This window comes from Mya arenaria, chromosome 10 (assembly GCF_026914265.1).
Source record: "Mya arenaria isolate MELC-2E11 chromosome 10, ASM2691426v1".
In the NCBI taxonomy this organism is placed as follows: Eukaryota; Metazoa; Mollusca; class Bivalvia; order Myida; family Myidae; genus Mya; species Mya arenaria.
In genome coordinates this window covers 2999644-3018952 of record NC_069131.1, presented here as the reverse complement: position 1 = coordinate 3018952, position 19309 = coordinate 2999644, and the positions used below count along the sequence as shown (strand labels likewise).

Sequence of the window (19309 nt, the reverse complement as noted above, 5' to 3'; positions counted from 1 at the left end):
TATCATGCTGGAAAATGTTCTGACTGATATCCTTGAAGATTGAATGAACACTGACCAATTTCGGTAAGGAATAAGAAATGTTGTCTTAGTATTTGTTCTAGTGACCTAGTTTTTGACCAGAGATGACTCAATCTTACTGGTTGTAAATAGCATGCTGTCAAGTTTCATGAACATCAGATACAAACTGTCATCATTATGACACTGAAAAAACCTTCAACACAAAATTGTTTACGACACTGTAACGATTGCTAGCCCGGAATTTGACTATAAATGACGAATACACCCAAATTCACTTCAACATTTTCACAACACGTCGCCATTTTATGTGGAGTACATGTGACAAGTTAGTTTTAAATATATACATGTATGTGCCCCTTACATGCAGCATTCAATAGTAATCAAACACTAAGTGTGACATTGACCTTACACTTAGGGACACAGGTTGTGTATGCCACATGCCATCTTGGTACATTGATTACATGAGGCAAGTTTTATTAAAAAATACATACAAGAGAAAGTTACAGCCCTCACACGACCACCTATACTCTAATGTCCGTATATGCTGCACTCCATAGTCAACAAACACTAAGTGTAACCTTCACCTTAGAGGTAAGAAAACCGGTCTTGCACGCAACCGTTGTCTTGGTATGTCAAACGCATGTGGCAAGTTTTATTAAAATCTGACCATAAAAGAGAAAGTTACAGCCTTGACACGACCCCCTATACTCTTTTGTCATTATATGCAGAAATCCATAGTAAACAAAAACTAAATGTGACGTTGATCTTAGAGGTAGGGACACTGGTCTTAAACGTGACATATTGTCTTGCTGTATCAAACACATTCGGGAGGAAAAAATCCGACTAGAAACAAAAATGCACATCATTTATTTTAACAATTTATTCCATACTATAACACACTTAATTAACAATTAAGTTGTTTTTAATACAATCTTATAATGTATTTCAAAAACACACCTTGTATAGTTCATGCACGATGTCGGACCAGTACCTGTCACACAATCCTTTGTGTCTTCTAAGTAAAAAGCAAACCCCCAACTTGTCAATCCCATTACACAAACATAAAGTTATTCAATACACTGTTTTTTATCGATATTCTAAATTGTCTTTCCCTGGGTTATTCCATTTCATCTCCATATTTATTTTTAGGCCCTGAAAAGGAAATAAAAAAACAATATATTTTCGATATTACATATTAAAAACCCATATGAGAATTCGATGTCTTGTGTTGTCAGGTAAAGGCAGTGGTTAGAGCAATTTCTTCTCACAAAGGCGACCCTGATTTGACTCCTCGCCTGGGCGCATGTGAGGTTGGTCAGTGGTCGCCATGTCTGACACGGGTGTTTTCTACAGGTCCCCATGTACCTCCCACGACAACACAATATCACAATATCGAGCCAACATGAGTGACTAAACATAAGTAAATATAACTCTCTTCACAGTCGATGTAAAATAAATACGAATAAAACATAGTGTACACAGTCATGCCTCCCAACCAGTTTATAAGCTGCAAAAGCACGCTATAAATACATGTATACTGTACATCCTTGCAGTGTATATTGTTGCTATCATCATCTCCTGTGTAAGAAGGATGGCACGATCAAGAAAAAAAACAACATTCTAACCTCACTTATATAATAAAATCTTGCACTGATTTCATATTTTTTTCATGTACATTTAGTACTTTCTAAATTATTATCCCCGTTCAAGACACCCTTGTAACGAAAGATCCCATCTAAGGGAAGTAACCACTGTGTGGAGTCAATATCCTACGCAGTGATTTCCCTTTCACTCGCACAGCTATAACTGTATGGAAAAGGAAAGAAATTACTGTGTGCGGTTTGCCCCAAAATTCTTGCGCAGTAAGTTCATCTAATAAATACTAGTCGCAGGTTGTTTGAAACTATTTTTATGTCACTCTTTTAAAAAAAATATATTTTTATGGAATCAAAGATGGCATAATAATTAGACCCTTGTCTTGATTAACAGTGAATAAGGTGGATGAGATATGCACCAGTCAATTGTAACCTTGCCCCCAGGTCCGGGGAACATCGGGGACTTTGACTTTCGGTCCAGCCAAGCCTGGGTAAAATCCCAACTGCTGCTAAAAAACCTGCCAAATGCCCCGCACCCCAGGGACCCTAGGTAAGGCCCATTCCCCGCTATATTTGGCGCGTAGACAAAACTACCTCATTCACCCTGCACTGCGGGGCCAACAGGAAGGTAAAACACGGCCATTTGCCTGGCTATCCCTGGTATACACCCGGACCTGGGGGCCGTGGTAACAATTGACTGGTGCATTAGGTTGTATCTATTTTTTTATTGTAATTCTACTAAATGTAACTTCCCTTGTCAAATAATAAGCCACCCAATGAATGGATGATTTGAACATGTGACAAGCTTATTGGCTATACTAGGTGCTCAAGGCTCAATTTTGTAAACAGTGTGGTGTAATGGTACCTGTCATGGATGCATGTTAAAAGCAGTAAATACCCAGAGAAAAACTGATATTATGTCTGAACAAGGGGGACATGCAGTAACCTTATTAAACAGGATTTAAATCCTTTAAGAATTTTGAATTAATGTAAGCAATAAAACAAAAAAATTATGACAAAATGTTGTCCCCATTTTGATTTATCGACCTACTTTTGATCCAAGATGACACATATTTGCACTGGTCCTTCATAAAATGCTGAGAAACATTCTGTTTGAGTTTCTTGAAAATTCGTTTGACCCAGATGAACTCATGAAAAACGTTAGAGTGTAAAATACACAACTTTTTCTTAATATGTGACCTAGTTTCTGACCCACGAAGACCCTTATTCACGCTGGTCTTAAATGTCATGTTGACTTATATTCTGACCAAGTTTTATGTAGATCAGATGAAAGCTTTAATAAATATTGTTAACGCAACACGACCCGAAGCCCGCCAAAATCTTTGCCCACCCATTTTTTCAAAGAATATCCCTGAATTTTTCGATGAAAAATCTGGCTAAATAAATTTTCTTCTAAAGCCAGAGAGAAAATGATCAGATTTTATCATCTATACACATGAATCTATTTTTTTTACGATGATGAGTGCAATAAAATAAAAACTTGCAATGAAATTAACAAATTTTCCTACATCATTCATCAATATGTTCCACTATTTTACCCATATATGCATTAAAATCAAAATCTATATATTGCTAAATTTAAGATGCTGAATTTAAACCTACCATTAATTTTACATATTTGGAGACTCTTGTGCAACCATTTTTTTCAAATCGGTAATTCCAAGTTGCAATAATACTTATTTCAAAACTTATGGCTTGATCGGTCACATCAGACAGATATTAGAATTTGCAACTAAACCTTTTATTAACTCAATTAGTGACTTTAACGCAGTTTATGACTAAAATTCTTCATCTTACTATTATTGTTAATATCTCAGATGATGAGATGGTCCCTATATGACAAGTATGAACAACCACCCTTGATTCACGATTACCTCTTCCACTACTTGGTGGTGATGGCTCAGTATAAGAATCGCCCCTCGTAAATTCCCCATACTGTGGTGTCGCAGGCGTCTCGGAGGTGCTCTCTCCTTGGTGCCACTTCTCACGCTGGGCTTTGTAGGAAAACCTTTGCTGATCTGATGCACCTGTGTCTGCAATGGCAACATGATTTTATAAGTGGAAGTTCTTTTACCTTTTTAAAGTATCTGATATCACAATTGTCAGCACCTTTCTAAAGAAACCAGTTTAAGGGATTATTTACATACAAGACAAAGTTACAGTCAATACTACAGACATGAGAAATTGAGCTGAGAGGACGGACAGAAGGTACGATTTTAATATGCCTACCCTTAAGGGGCATAAAAATACCTAACCTATACTTATGGTTTGTGTGCAACTGTGCCTGTTCATTGCACTTTTCCTCAATGAGATCTATCTGTATACTAAGTTTGAAGTTATATGAAGTTTGAAGTCAATACCTCAATGTTTTTTCAGGCTATCCTTTTAACAAAAATGAAAGAATGTTCACAAAGCGCAATCACTTGATACTGCAGTCAGGGTAATGGTTCCTGTACACTGCACTTCGTCTCAATAAAATCTATCTGTATATGAAGTTTGAAGTCAATACCTAAAAAACTTTTCAATATATTCTCTCAGAAAGATTGCCCAGAGGGTATAAGCATAAAAAATAAATGAAGGGCAATAAATTTAAAATTATTACAGAAATATTCTTAACTCTCTACACCTACACTATTGACCTTTGGAGCCATGCTAGAGACTAACTCTAAACCTACACTATTGACCTTTGGAGCCATGCTAAAACTCACTCTACACCTACACTATTGACCTTTGGAGTCATGCTAAAACTCACTCTACACCTACACTATTGACCTTTGGAGCCATGCTAAAACTCACTCTACACCTACACTATTGACCTTTGGAGCCATGCTAAAACTCACTCTACACCTACACTATCGACCTTTGGAGTCATGCTAAAACTCACTCTACACCTACACTATTGACCTTTGGAGCCATGCTAAAACTCACTCTACACCTACACTATTGACCTTTGGAGTCATGATAAAACTCACTCTACACCTACACTATTGACCTTTGGAGCCATGCTAGAGACTCACTCTACACCTACACTATTGACCTTTGGAGCCATGCTAGAGACTCACTCTACACCTATACTATCGACCTTTGGTGCCATGCTAGAGACTCACTATACACCTACACCATTGACCTTTGGAGCCATGCTAAAACTCACTCTACACCTACACTAATGACCTTCGGAGCCATGCTAGAGACTCACTCTACACCTTTACTATCGACCTTTGGTGCCATGCTAGAGACTCACTCTACACCTACACTATTGACCTTTGGAGCCATGCTAAAACTCACTCTACACCTACACTAATGACCTTCGGAGCCATGCTAGAGACTCACTCTACACCTATACTATCGACCTTTGGAGCCATGCTAGAGACTCACTCTACACCTACACTATTGACCTTTGGAGCCATGCTGGAGACTCACTCTACACCTACACTTTTGACCATTGGGGCCATGCTAGAGACTCACTCTACACCTATACTATCAACCTTTGGAGCCATGCTAAAACTCACTCTACACCTATACTATCGACCTTTGGAGCCATGGTAAAACTCACTCTACACCTACACTTTTGACCTTTGGGGCCATGCTAGAGACTCACTCTACACCTACACTATTGACCTTTGGAGCCATGCTGGAGACTCACTCTACACCTTTACTATCGACCTTTGGAGTCATGCTAAAACTCACTCTACACCTATACTATCGAACTTTGGAACCATGCTAGAGACTAACTCTATACCCACAATATTGACCTTTGGAGCCATGCTGGAGACTCACTCTACACCTACACTTTTGACCTTTGGAGCCATGCTAGAGACTCACTCTACACCTATACTATCGACCTTTGGTGCCATGCTAGAGACTCACTCTACACCTACACTATTGACCTTTGGAGCCATGCTAAAACTCACTCTACACCTACACTAATGACCTTCGGAGCCATGCTAGAGACTCACTCTACACCTATACTATCGACCTTTGGTGCCATGCTAAAACTCACTCTACACCTACACTATCGACCTTTGGTGCCATGCTAAAACTCACTCTACACCTACACTATCGACCTTCGGAGCCATGCTAAAACTCACTCTACACCTATACTATCGACCTTTGGAGCCATGGTAAAACTCACTCTACACCTACACTATTGACCTTTGGAGCCATGCTGGAGACTCACTCTACACCTACACTTTTGACCTTTGGAGCCATGATAGAGACTCACTCTACACCTACACTTTTGACCTTTGGAGCCATGATAGAGACTCACTCTACACCTACACTATTGACCTTTAAAGTCATGCTAGAGACTCACTCTACACCTACACTATTGACCTTTGGAGCCATGCTAGAGACTCACTCTACACCTACACTTTTGACCTTTGGAGCCATGCTAAAACTCACTCTACACCTATACTATCGAACTTTGGAGCCATGCTAGAGATTCACTCTACACCTTTACTATCGACCTTTGGAGTCATGCTAGAGACTCACTCTACACCTACACTATTGATCTTTGGAGCCATGCTAAAACTCACTCTACACCTACACTATCGACCTTCGGAGCCATGCTAGAGACTCACTCTACACTTATACTATCGACCTTCGGAGCCATGCTAAAGACTCACTCTACACCTACACTATTGACTTTTGGAGCCATGCTAGAGACTCACTCTACACCTACACTATTTACCTTTGGAGCCATGCTGGAGACTCACTCTACACCTACACTTTTGACCTTTGGAGCCATGCTAGAGACTCACTCTACACCTATACTATTGACCTTTGGAGCCATGCTAGAGACTCAGTCTATACCTACACTATTGACCTTTGGAGCCATGCTAGAGACTCACTCTATACCTACAATATTGACCTTTGGAGCCATGCTCGAGACTCACTCTACACCCACACTATTGTCCTTTGGAGCCATGCTAAAGACTTACTCTACACTATTGACTTTTGGAGCCATGCTAGAGACTCACTCTACACCTACACTATTTACCTTTGGAGCCATGCTGGAGACTCACTCTACACCTACACTTTTGACCTTTGGAGCCATGCTAGAGACTCACTCTACACCTACACTATCGACCTTCGGAGCCATGCTATAGACTCACTCTACACTTATACTTTCGACCTTCGGAGCCATGCTAAAGACTCACTCTACACCTACACTATTGACTTTTGGAGCCATGCTAGAGACTCACTCTACACCTACACTATTTACCTTTGGAGCCATGCTGGAGACTCACTCTACACCTACACTTTTGACCTTTGGAGCCATGCTAGAGACTCACTCTACACCTATACTATTGACCTTTGGAGCCATGCTAGAGACTCACTCTACACCTACACTATTGACTTTTGGAGCCATGCTAGAGACTCACTCTTTACCCACAATATTGACCTTTTAAGCCATGCTAGAGACTCACTCTACACCAACACTATTGTCCTTTGGAGCCATGCTAAAGACTTTCTCTACACTATTGTCCTTTGGAGCCATGCTATAGACTTACTCTACACCTACACTATTGTCCTTTGGAGCCATGCTAGAGCCTCACTCTACACCTAAACTATTGACCTTGTGAGTAATTCCGAAGACTATATATTCTCTACACTTACGCTATTGACCTTGTGAGCCATTCTTGAGACTCTATACTCTTTACACGTACGCTATTTACAATGTTAGCTATAATGGAGACTCTATACTATACACTGTTGACCTTGTGAGCAATTTGCAGACTCTATACTCGCTACACCTATGGTATTTACCATGTGAGCAATCCTGGAGACTATATACTCTCTACACATTCACTTATGACCTTGTGAGCAATTCTGAAGACTATCTACTGACATTATGAGTAATTCTGGAGACTATATACTCACTTCACCTACGCTATTGACATTATGAGTAATTCTGGAGACTATATACTCTCTTCACCCATGCTATTGACATCATGAGTAATTCTGGAGACTATGTACTCTCTTCACCTACGCTATTGACATCATGAGTAATTCTGGAGACTATATACTCTCTACACCCACGCTATTTACATTATGAGTAATTCTGGAGACTATATACTCTCTACACCCACGCTTTTCAGCATGCGAGCCATTTTGGGGACTCTTAACTTTCTACACCCACGCTATCTACCTTGTGAGCTTTGCTCGGAACTTTCTGTCGGCATGCCAGGCTGTGAATAGGTAGAGGGCGATGGAGGGAGATAGGACCTTCCACCACCACCACCCTGGAAGGAGGGCGGACCATCTGGAACTACGTCAGGGGAATCAATAAACTTCTCTGGGAAAACCTGATGGGGGAACAGGAACTGTTTCTTGTGTTGGTTCTCCCGTGATCTGCAGATACAAGCAAACTGAAAGTGAACACCAGTGGCAGCCAACCTAAGCAGCCTGTCATGTTTTTATATTGCATAGAGTACCGTAAGATGTTTTGGAGCATAAAAGTACTGATTTGGTTCAAGCAAAGACAAAATATCCTTTCTTTCAGATGGAAAAACATTAGAGTATCATGTTTATGTCTATGAATTATTAAAATATTATTTTTACCTACATTTTAAAGTATTGGATCTTTTCCTCATCAGTCAGAGTTTTTAGCTCTCTGAACAGCGTGGCATTGAATCCATTTGGCACCTTGGCAATTGTTTGGCGAAATGCCTCCCGTTGTCCCATAAACAAACCTGGGTAAAAGCCGAGCATACCACCGACTGTAAGAAAATTTGAAAATTGAGTTAATCATTCTATATAAGTGTTACAGAACTGACTCACATGGGCCATGGAGTATGAAAGTAATCCTCAACTGACTCACACAGGTCATGGAGTACCCGAGACATCCTCAACTGACTCACACGGGTCATGGAGTATGTCAGTTAGCCAGACCTGACTCACATGGGTCATGGAGTATGTGAGTTATCCTCAACTGAATCACACGGGTCATGGAGTATGTAGAAATCCTCAACTGACTCACACAGGCCATGGAGAATGTGAGATATCCTCAACTGACTCATACAGGCCATGGAGAATGTGAGATATCCTCAACTGACTCACACAGGCCATGGAGAATGTGAGATATCCTCAACTGACTCACACAGGCCATGGAGAATGTGAGATATCATAAACTGACTCACACGGGTCATGAAGTATGTGAGTTATTTGACCTGTAACCCGAACTGTAAGCTCAGTTGAAACAGCATCTGACTTACATGCGGGGCATCCCATGTTACGTCCCCAGACTGGCCATTAGTCTTTTGAGCTTGTGACATTAGTCATGCCGAGTTTGTGAGATATCCTCAACTGACTCACACGGGTCATGGAGTATGTGAGACATCCTCAACTGACTCACACGGGTCATGGAGTATGTGAGATATCCTCAACTGACTCACACGGGTCATGGAGAATGTGAGATATCCTCAACTGATTCACACGGGTCATGGAGAATGTGAGATATCCTCAACTGACTCACACGGGTCATGGAGTATGTGAGATATCCTCACCTGACTCACACGGGTCATGGAGTATGTGAGATATCCTCACCTGACTCACACGGGTCATGGAGTATGTGAGATATCCTCAACTGACTCACACAGGCCATGGAGTATGTGAGATATCCAGGACTGCCTCACACCGGTCATGGAGTATGTGAGATATCCTCAACTGACTCACATGGGTCATGGAGAATGTGAGATATCCTCAACTGACTCACACGGGTCATGGAGTATGTGAGATATCCTCACCTGACTCACACGGGTCATGGAGTATGTGAGATATCCTTAACTGACTCACACGGGTCATGGAGTATGTGAGATATCCTCAACTGACTCACACAGGCCATGGAGAATGTGAGATATCCTCAATTGACTCACACAGGCCATTGGAGAATGTGAGATATCCTCACCTGTCTCACACAGGCAATGGAGAATGCGAGATATATTCAACTGACTCACACAGGCCATGGAGAACTGACTCACACAGGCCATTGGAGAATGTGAGATATCCTCAACTGACTCATACAGGCCATGGAGAATGTGAGATATCCTCAACTGACTCACACAGGCCATGGAGTATGTGAGATATCCTCAACTGACTCACACAGGTCATGGAGAATGTGAGATATCCTCAACTGACTCATACAGGCCATGGAGTATGTGAGATATCCTCAACTGACTCATACAGGCCATGGAGTATGTGAGATATCCTCAACTGACTCATACAGGCCATGGAGTATGTGAGATATCCTCAACTGACTCACACAGGTCATGGAGAATGTGAGATATCCTCAACTGACTCACACAGGCCATGGAGTATGTGAGATATCCTCAACTGACTCACACAGGTCATGGAGAATGTGAGATATCCTCAACTGACTCACACAGGTCATGGAGAATGTGAGATATCCTCAACTGACTCATACAGGCCATGGAGAATGTGAGATATCCTCAACTGACTCACACAGGCCATGGAGAATGTGAGATATCCTCAACTGACTCACACAGGCCATGGAGTATGTGAGATATCATAAACTGACTCACACGGGTCATGAAGTATGCGAGTTATTTGACCTGTAACCCGAACTGTAAGCTCAGTTGAAACAGCATCTGACTTACATGCGGGGCATCCCATGTTACGTCCCCAGACTGGCCATTAGTCTTCTCAGCTTGTGACATTAGTCATGCCGAAATGTGCCAATACTCCTGACAAATTGTGCAATTGTCTGGCAGCTTTTATTGTCTTGAACCCTTCAGCTGACCAGCATAATTTGGCATGGATTCTTCATGTAGATGTTAATTTTGTTGAAATCATGTTGTCCTGGTTACCATAGTAACCTGCATGATGGCAATTGTCTACCCTTGCCAAAATTAAACTTAAGATCTTCCCTCACCATTAATAATATACCAAAAAACGCTCTGCACAAAAATGTACACAAATATGTGTAGGGACTCTACTATCACTAAGGAATTAAAAAACACAATTTTCAATAAAAAAACATGTTTTGCATTTGAAAGTTTTTACATTATGTCAGTTTTACTAAATAATAGGGAATGCAACGAGTAGTAAAATTGGTACTCGAGTACTCGGACAATCTTTCTAATATTCTCGGAAAAGATGGTTTTTGGGAAAGACAAGATCGTGTGTACATGTATCGTTCATGGCGTATATAATGCGCGTTGGTCGTATTATTGGTCATTTTCATCTTTAAATTAGACTTTCATTATTTACTTTAACAGGAAATTAAATAAAAGGAAAACAAATGCTGTTTCTTGCTTTTTATTTTGTCTTTTTTTATTTTATATTAATGATTTTACATATGTATGCACTGCAAATTATCTACAATAAAGCTGGAAAGTTAAACCCGGAATTTATTTCAGCGTCTAGAGAGTCGAGATTTATAATGAACATCAATCATAATAACAATAAATGAAAATTAAAAGCTTGCATAAAAATAAAGAACGAATTACTTCGTACTGTATTATTGTTGTTTACCTCATTAATATTCATAATTCTTGATTTAAGATTTCAACCAATCAATTGTGATAATCATTGCAAAAATAGTTAAAATACGCCCATTAAGAAATCAATCCTCGTAATGGTCGCTACTCGTTCGCTCATTAGCGTCCATTGTTTGGTGAAAGGACTCTAATTGGTAAACAATAGAATTGTGTAGGTGAAAGTTCCGCAATCAAAACTTCGCTAATTGACATCAGTGATAATTGGAAATAGGGGCCCTTTGCTGACCGTTTGCATCTCTCAACTAATTTATTAGGGTCAATTGTGTACACCGCGGGGATTAGAGGGACTGTAAATTGTCCTCTTGGCAACTAATCAGATCCGTTACTTCGTCTGTAAATTGTGTTTTTGTGATTTTTATAGATTTTTTTTCGAGTACTCGAGTAGTGATTTGGTACTCGAGTTCTCGGAGGTTCGATCGAGTACTCAAGTACTCGGGTACTCGTTGCCATTCCTACTACATAGTAACTAAAAAAAATCAAAAGAATTCCCCTTGATGAACCCTTAAGCTTTTGATAACATATACAGTACACAGTTAAGTTCTGATATTCTAAAATGTCTACCAGCTAACTTACCAAAAAGTTTCAAAGGTTTAAATCGAGTGGAGGTATGTCCTGAAAATACAAACATAATGATCATTAATCAAAGATTACCTTGACAGAACATTATACTATTTGACGCCTCCAACATGAATGGCGCAGCGCATCGCTCTCACCTAAAATGGTTTCCTTTGCCACGTATACCCCATACCAGGTCACCTACTAACCCCATTACATATAATATTGATCACTGATCCAACTATCTTGACATTATGCTACATTGATAACAGATAGCAGATCACCTCAACAGAACATTATGCTACAAAGATTACAGATCACAGATCACCTCAAGATACCTTGACATTGATAACAGATCACCTCAACAGAACATTATGCTACATTGATAACAGATCACCTCGACCTTGACAGAACATTATGCTACATTGATAACAGATCACCTCGACTTTGACAGAACATTATGCTACATTGATAACATATCACCTCGAACTTGACAGAACATTATGCTACATTGATAACATATCACCACGACCTTGACAGAACATTATGCTACATTGATAACATATCACATTGACCTCAATGGAACATTTTGCTACATTGATAACAAATCACATTTACCTCTACAGAACATTATGCTACATTGATAACAAATCACATTTACCTCTACAGAACATTATGCTACATTGATAACATATCACCACGACCTTGACAGAACATTATGCCACATTGATAACATATCACATTGACCTCAATGGAACATTATGCTACATTGATTACAAATCACATTTACCTCTACAGAACATTATGCTACATTGATAACAAATCACATTTACCTCTACAGAACATTATGCTACATTGATAACAAATCACATTTACCTCTACAGAACATTATGCTACATTGATAACAAATCACATTTACCTCTACAGAACATTGTGCTACATTGATAACAAATCACATTTACCTCTACAGAACATTATGCTACATTGATAACAAATCACATTTACCTCTACAGAACATTATGCTACATTGATAACAAATCACATTTACCTCTACAGAACATTATGCTACATTGATAACAGATAACATTGACCTTGACAGAACATTATTGATAACAGATCACATTTACCTCAACAGAACATTATGCTATATTGATAACAGATCACAATGACCCCAACAAAACATTATGCTACAATGATTACAGATCACATTTACCTGAACAGAACATTATGCAAGATTGATAACAGATCAAATTTACCTCAACAGAACATTATGCTACAATGATAACAGATCACAATGACCACAACAGAACATTATTGATAACAGATCAAATCGACATTGACAGAACATTATGATACATTGACAACATATCATAATGACCTCAACAGAACATTATGCTACAATGATAACAGATCACAATGACCTCAACAGAACATTATGCTACATTCATAACAGATCACATCGACATAGATCACCTCAACAGAACGTTATGCTACAATCTTCAATTGAGGTCCTGTTATGAGTATTTCATACACTGCTTAACATATCACTATTTGTTAACTTCTTCCTGTAGTATTTATGGACATTTTTCTTGGACATACACGAAGTTATATACCTAGTGTATGGAACATTTATAATTACAATAGACAATATTAACAGACTGCATTTGAAGGTCGTTATGAAAATATGTTAAGATACTAAAGGCTATCTGTCCATATAGGCCCAAAAACTAATAGCTTTCTGTCCAATGAGGCCTTTCTGGGGCATTTGTTATGTTCCTGTGACACCACTAAGTCTTGTTCTGGTAATTTCATTCTTTTACTTCCCATAAAACCCTTATCAAATAATACCAAAGTACCATGTTGTCACCAGGACCTATGAAAACATACAGAAAAGCAGTTTATCAAGAAACACAATATCATCTCATTTCCAAGTATTTTACCAAAATATACACAAATAATGGTGAAACTTCCAAACAGTAATATATTTCAGCAAAGTTCACCACCAAGGCTCAAAGCAAGGTAACAAAAAAATTGAGACCCACGTATTAGTTTAAAATTGAGTGTTTGTAAACATTGCAGGCACAAGCAATCAAAATTCACAAAACTGAACAGCGTACAGCTAATCTTCTTAGTGCGTCTTGTTTAATCTCACTTAGAACCCTTCCCTAAATTTGCCACCAACTTCCACCATTCTGCTGTGTTCCAGTTTGCAGAACTCTCTAAAGTCATGTTCACCAAATGCCACCAAATAAATTCACATACTGTCATATCCAAAATTAACTAGGTCTAACTTTTTTCACCAAATGCTCATAAAAAACACTGATATCAAACTACACCCAAATGCCATGTTCAGTTGGTGAAAAGGGGTGGAAATTTCAGGGCAGTTGGTGAAATTCCTGATTTTCCACCAAGTGCAACATATTTTAAATCAAATGCCACCCAATTGCATTGCATTTGGTGGCAGTTGGTGTCAAATTTAGGGAAGGGTTTTGCTGTCACCCCCCTAGTGCTTATGCTGCGCTAACTCTTTGTTTACTCTGTTCTAACTCAATACTTACTCTGTGCTAACTCTTTGTTTACTCTGTTCTAACTCAAAACTAATTTGTGCTAACTCTTTGTTTACTCTATGCTCACTCTGTGCTAACTCTGTTTACACTGTTCTAATGAAATACTTACTCTAAGCTAACTCTTTGTTTACTCTATGCTCACTCTGTGCTAACTCCTTGTTTACTCTGATCTCACTCAATGCTTACTCTGTGCTACCTGTAATCATTATTTACCCTATGCTAACTCTTTATTTACTCTATACTTACTCTGTGCTAACTCTTTGTTTACTCCATGCTTACTCTGTGCCAATGCTGTGCTTACACTTTGATTACTCAGTGCTTACACTGGTTTAGCTCTGTGCTAACTCTTTGTTTACCCTATGCTCACTTTGTGCTTACTCTTTATTTACTCTATGCTTACTCTGTGCAAGCTCTTTATTTACTCTGTGCTAGCTCTTTATTTACTCTGTGCAAACTCTTTATTTACTCTATGCTAACTCTTTATTTACTCTGTTCTAGCTCTTTATTTACTCTGAGCTAACTCTTTATTTACTCTATGCACACTCTGTGCTAGCTCTTTATTTACTCTATGCTAACTCTGTGCTAGCTCTTCATTTACTATATGCTAACTCTTTATTTACTCTATGCTAACTCCGTGCAAACTCTTTATTTACTTTATGCTAACTATTTGTTTACTCTATGCTTATTATGTGCTAACTCTATTTACTCTATGCTAACTCTTTGTTTATTCTTTCATTCTCTGTGCTTACCCATCTGTATCAAACGCCTGACAGCAAGTGTTGCTCCCAAGGACATTGGAGCACCTGAGAAAGGCAATAACAATCAATAGGACAGGTTATATGTACATTATGTAAAACACATACTAAATGTTACTGTAGATAAGCTTGGAAATATAGCACCCAAGCGAATGAGTGATAACAATTGGGTAAAAACTCTTCATTTTATATTCTGTGTTTATTACACAGAGTAAAGAAATAAACTGAAAAATTTATTCCGAGTCCATTGATACGTTCTATAGAATGCATGCAATATTATTAATAACATTCTGGGGAGAATAACTGCGCATTACATACAGTAAAAATCAGTCACTACCTACATATCAAACTTGAATATTTAAGCCCATGAACCCAGTTCAGATAAGTTGCTTTCCAGGCTTGCTAAAATCCTGGATTTTATATAGCAGGGCTTGTTGAAAATGTTTGATGGCAAACACAAACAAGAGCCCTCGTAAAACACCGCGCTCGACTACGCCGCTTTGACTTAGAATACAATAACGATATAATATCAAGTTTGGTCTCCTTATGTCAAACCTAACTAAAATTATTCGATACATAAGGTGACTTTGATGCTGCCCTCCCACCAGCCCACCCAAACAATGACGCAAGTCATTCAAATAGCTTGATTTCCCATTATGAAAATGTGGTTAAGAATATACAAATATGCCTTTCAAAGGAAATAAAAACAAGTTTGATGACCATAGGTCCGGGAATTGTTGAGTTATCACTCGGACAAGCTTTGGTCTTCCAACAGACCGACCGACATGTGCAAAGCAATTATATAACCCCTCTGCTTCGAAGGGGGGCATAATTAAACTAGATGTTCACTGAAAACTGATACTTCAACTCATGCATTTAGTGACATATAAATTTCTACTGTCTACTATATAAGAAAATAAAATATGGACAATCAGAAAACCTTTTTTCAGCTTACAGTCACACTGACCTTGACCTTTGACCCACTGACCTCAAAATCAATAGGGTTCATCTGCTGGTCATGACCAATAAGCCTACCTAGTATGAGGTCCCTGGGTCAAAGCGTTCTCAAGTTATTGATCGGAAACCGTTTTTCATGTTAAGGTCACACTGACCTTGACCTTTGACCTCAAAATCAATAGGGTTCATCTGCTGGTCATGACCAATACACCTACCAAGTATGAGGTTCCTGGGTCAAAGCGTTCTCAAGTTATTGATCGGAAACCGTTTTTCATGTAAAGGTCACACTGACCTTGACCTTTGACCCACTGACCTCAAAATCAATAGGGTTCATCTGCTGGTCATGACCAATAAGCCTACCTAGTATGAGGTCCCTGGGTCAAAGCGTTCTCAAGTTATTGATCGGAAACCGTTTTTCATGTTAAGGTCACACTGACCTTGACCTTTGACCCACTGACCTCAAAATCAATAGGGTTCATCTGCTGGTCATGACCAATACACCTACCAAGTATGAGGTTCCTGGGTCAAAGCGTTCTCAAGTTATTGATCGGAAACCGTTTTTCATGTAAAGGTCACACTGACCTTGACCTTTGACCCACTGACCTCAAAATCAATAGGGTTCATCTGCTGGTGATGACCAATACACATACCAAGTATGAGGTCCCTCGGTCAAAGCGTTCTCAAGTTATTGATCGGAAACCATTTGGTATTCCGACCGACCGACCGACAGACAGACAGACCGACCGACCGACCGACCGACCGACATGTGCAAAACAATATACCCCACTTTTTTCAAAAGGGGGCATAATAAAATAAAATAAAGGGCCATAATTTGTATTTAGGCTTAAAACGGAGTTACGTTTCTTGTTGTAAGATGGTCATAATAATTTTGAATTTTATTAAGTGCATTTAATGAACGGAATAAAAGTTTTTTTTATTAAAATCCCAACTTACCCTTAACTTTTACTTGCCTAAAACTTTAACCTAAGTCAATCAGGGGCCATAACTTGTATTAAGGATATGGATTTATGTAACCTCATTGGGTGATGGTCCTGAACAATTGTGTAAAGTATTAAGTCAATTGAATGAAGGGTACAAAAGTTATTAAACAATATCCCCAAACTGCCCTAAAACTTTAACCTAAGTCCCATAGTCAATCAGGGGCCATAATTTGTATAAAAGATAATATGGAGTTATCTAACCTCATTATGTGATGGCTCTGAAAATCTGTGTGAAGTATTAAGTCAATTGAATGAATGGTATTGGAGTTTCAAGTGAAAATCCCAACTTGCCCTTAAACTTTAACCTGCCCTAAAACTTTAACCTAGGTCAATCTGGGGCCATAACTTGTATTTAGGATAATATGGAGTTATGTAACCTCATTGTGTGATGGTCCTGAACAACTGTGTGAAGTATTAAGTCAATTGAACAAAGAATATAGAAGTTATTAATAAATATTCCAACTTGCCCTAAAACTTTAACCTAAGTTCCATAGTCAATCAGGGGCCATAATCTGTGTAAAGAATAATATGGAGGTATCTAACCTCATCATGTGATGGCCCTGAACAACTGCATGAAGTATTAAGTCAATTGAATGTAGGGTATTGGACTTATAAGTGAAAATCCCAACTTGCCCTAAAACTTGAACCAGACGCCGACGCCGACGCTGGGGCGAGTAGTATAGCCCACCTATTCTTCGAATAGTCGACCTAATAAGGATTGCGGCTTGTTCACCCAAAAGCCAGATTTCCATGATTGATTGGTATCTGCAGTTTCTATCTAGTAATGAGTAAGGACCGACAATATAGACTGTACTTACTAACAAAAAATAAATATTTTCTTCCAACTTCCTGCATTATCTGCTTCTCCTCTGGGGTGAGCTGAAAATAGCAACAAACAAATATCACAACATTGTCCTTATTTCATTCTTACTAAAGTTTTAATCAATCATCAATGGATTCAATATTCAAATTAAGTTGACGCATAAGCCGGTAACAAGGCTATGCCCGAGCAACAGATTTTTCAATATGAACTGGAAACACATGATTGATATTTTTTCTTGCATACCTTGAATTAACAATATGTTGAAACATTGGTGAAAAGAACGCATCTTTCTACATTTCACCAAAAAGTGCATTGGATGTTGTTTACTGACATCATGATGTGCAGTAAATTTAGATCACTGTTGACGCCAAATAGTTCCTCTAATAATCACGCTTTTGACAATTATTTATTTTTATTTTTAATTACAAGTCATGCTAACTTACTTAAATTTGGTTGCAGTTTATTGATGTAACATAATATTGCAAGGCACATAGGAAGATGAAAGGGCAGTATGGCATATTTTAAGCAGTCAATGGCGTAGCATGGTTACAGTCCTACCGGGAACACTATTATCATAAGTGTTACGTAATTTGTCTCAATTATGACAGCGGATTAAGGGCTGCCGATCTTTCGTGGTGATTTCAATAGTAAAAAGGGCACTACTGGGATAAATGGCGCTAATAGAGCATTTGTGAAAAAAGGTACTACCCAAAAAGAGGGCACGACCAAAAGAAAAAGGGCATGGGCGGACAGCCCTCAAAAAAACAGGCTAGCTGGAGCACAGGTAATGTCCCAAAATATGGTTGGTTATGTCTGCTTTGTAGTAATGTCCATGGCCTGTAATGTCCTGAACCTCTAGGAACAATTGACCACACCAGGGCATTTCCGAAATTAGAGCAGGTATTTTGATCAAACCAGGGTACCAGCAATATTTAATATATATGGAAGCGGCATTTCGTCGAAAAGGACTTTAGACATTAAGGGGGGTATTTAGACATTTGGATAAATATGTAAAGAAATATATCCAGGCCTGACCGAACCTAGATAACCTGTTATTGTTCATTTACATAACTACTTCAACTACAACTACAATCCGAATCCAGATGCGTGTCCGAACATACAAAACTTGTCAAATAATACCAGATCATTTTGTAAGAAAATTACCAAATTCATTGCAGATGAAGCATCCATAGTTATGTTATAATTCGTCCAATAATCATTGAATTTTTTAAATTGTCTTTTGTTTCAGCTGACAGGAGAATAGCAATAATTCGATTACGAAATATGACTTTGTTGTTGTTCTTCTAAATTTGCAACAGACAACACGCTGTATATTGAATGAGAAGCAGCCAACAGTTTTTCAAAAGAGTTACTCAAAGTGAACCTCGGAGGAAAAATGCGCACGTTGTGGGGCGATTTGATACTAGTCTCAATCATTCAGCCGCACTATCCCAAGTTAATGACGGAACAGGTTCAAAATGATCGAGACTAATTTT

At 38.8% G+C, this 19309-nt stretch overlaps 1 protein-coding gene across 1 annotated transcript; it reads right to left on the bottom strand.

The window, feature by feature from the left end:
* Positions 1–883: 883 nt before the first annotated feature.
* Positions 884–19122, bottom strand: LOC128205355 (uncharacterized). The gene is made up of 8 exons (XM_052906929.1): positions 18978–19122; positions 17809–17869; positions 15027–15080; positions 11729–11767; positions 8203–8356; positions 7786–7988; positions 3509–3667; positions 884–1170 (listed from the first exon to the last, which is right to left on the bottom strand). The coding sequence occupies exons 1-8, from the start codon at positions 19002–19004 to the stop codon at positions 1136–1138; spliced, it is 732 nt and encodes a 243-aa protein (XP_052762889.1). The 5' UTR covers positions 19005–19122; the 3' UTR covers positions 884–1135.
* Positions 19123–19309: the final 187 nt, after the last annotated feature.

Coding starts and splice junctions, on each gene's coding strand:
- LOC128205355 (XM_052906929.1), bottom strand. CDS start 19,004: ATGGATGCTTCATCTGCAATGAATTTG. Junction 15,081..17,808: donor AAAATATTTATTTTTTGTTA/GTAAGTACAGTC, acceptor TGCCTTTCTCAG/GTGCTCCAATGTCCTTGGGA. Junction 7,989..8,202: donor AAGATCCAATACTTTAAAAT/GTAGGTAAAAAT, acceptor TTGTATCTGCAG/ATCACGGGAGAACCAACACA.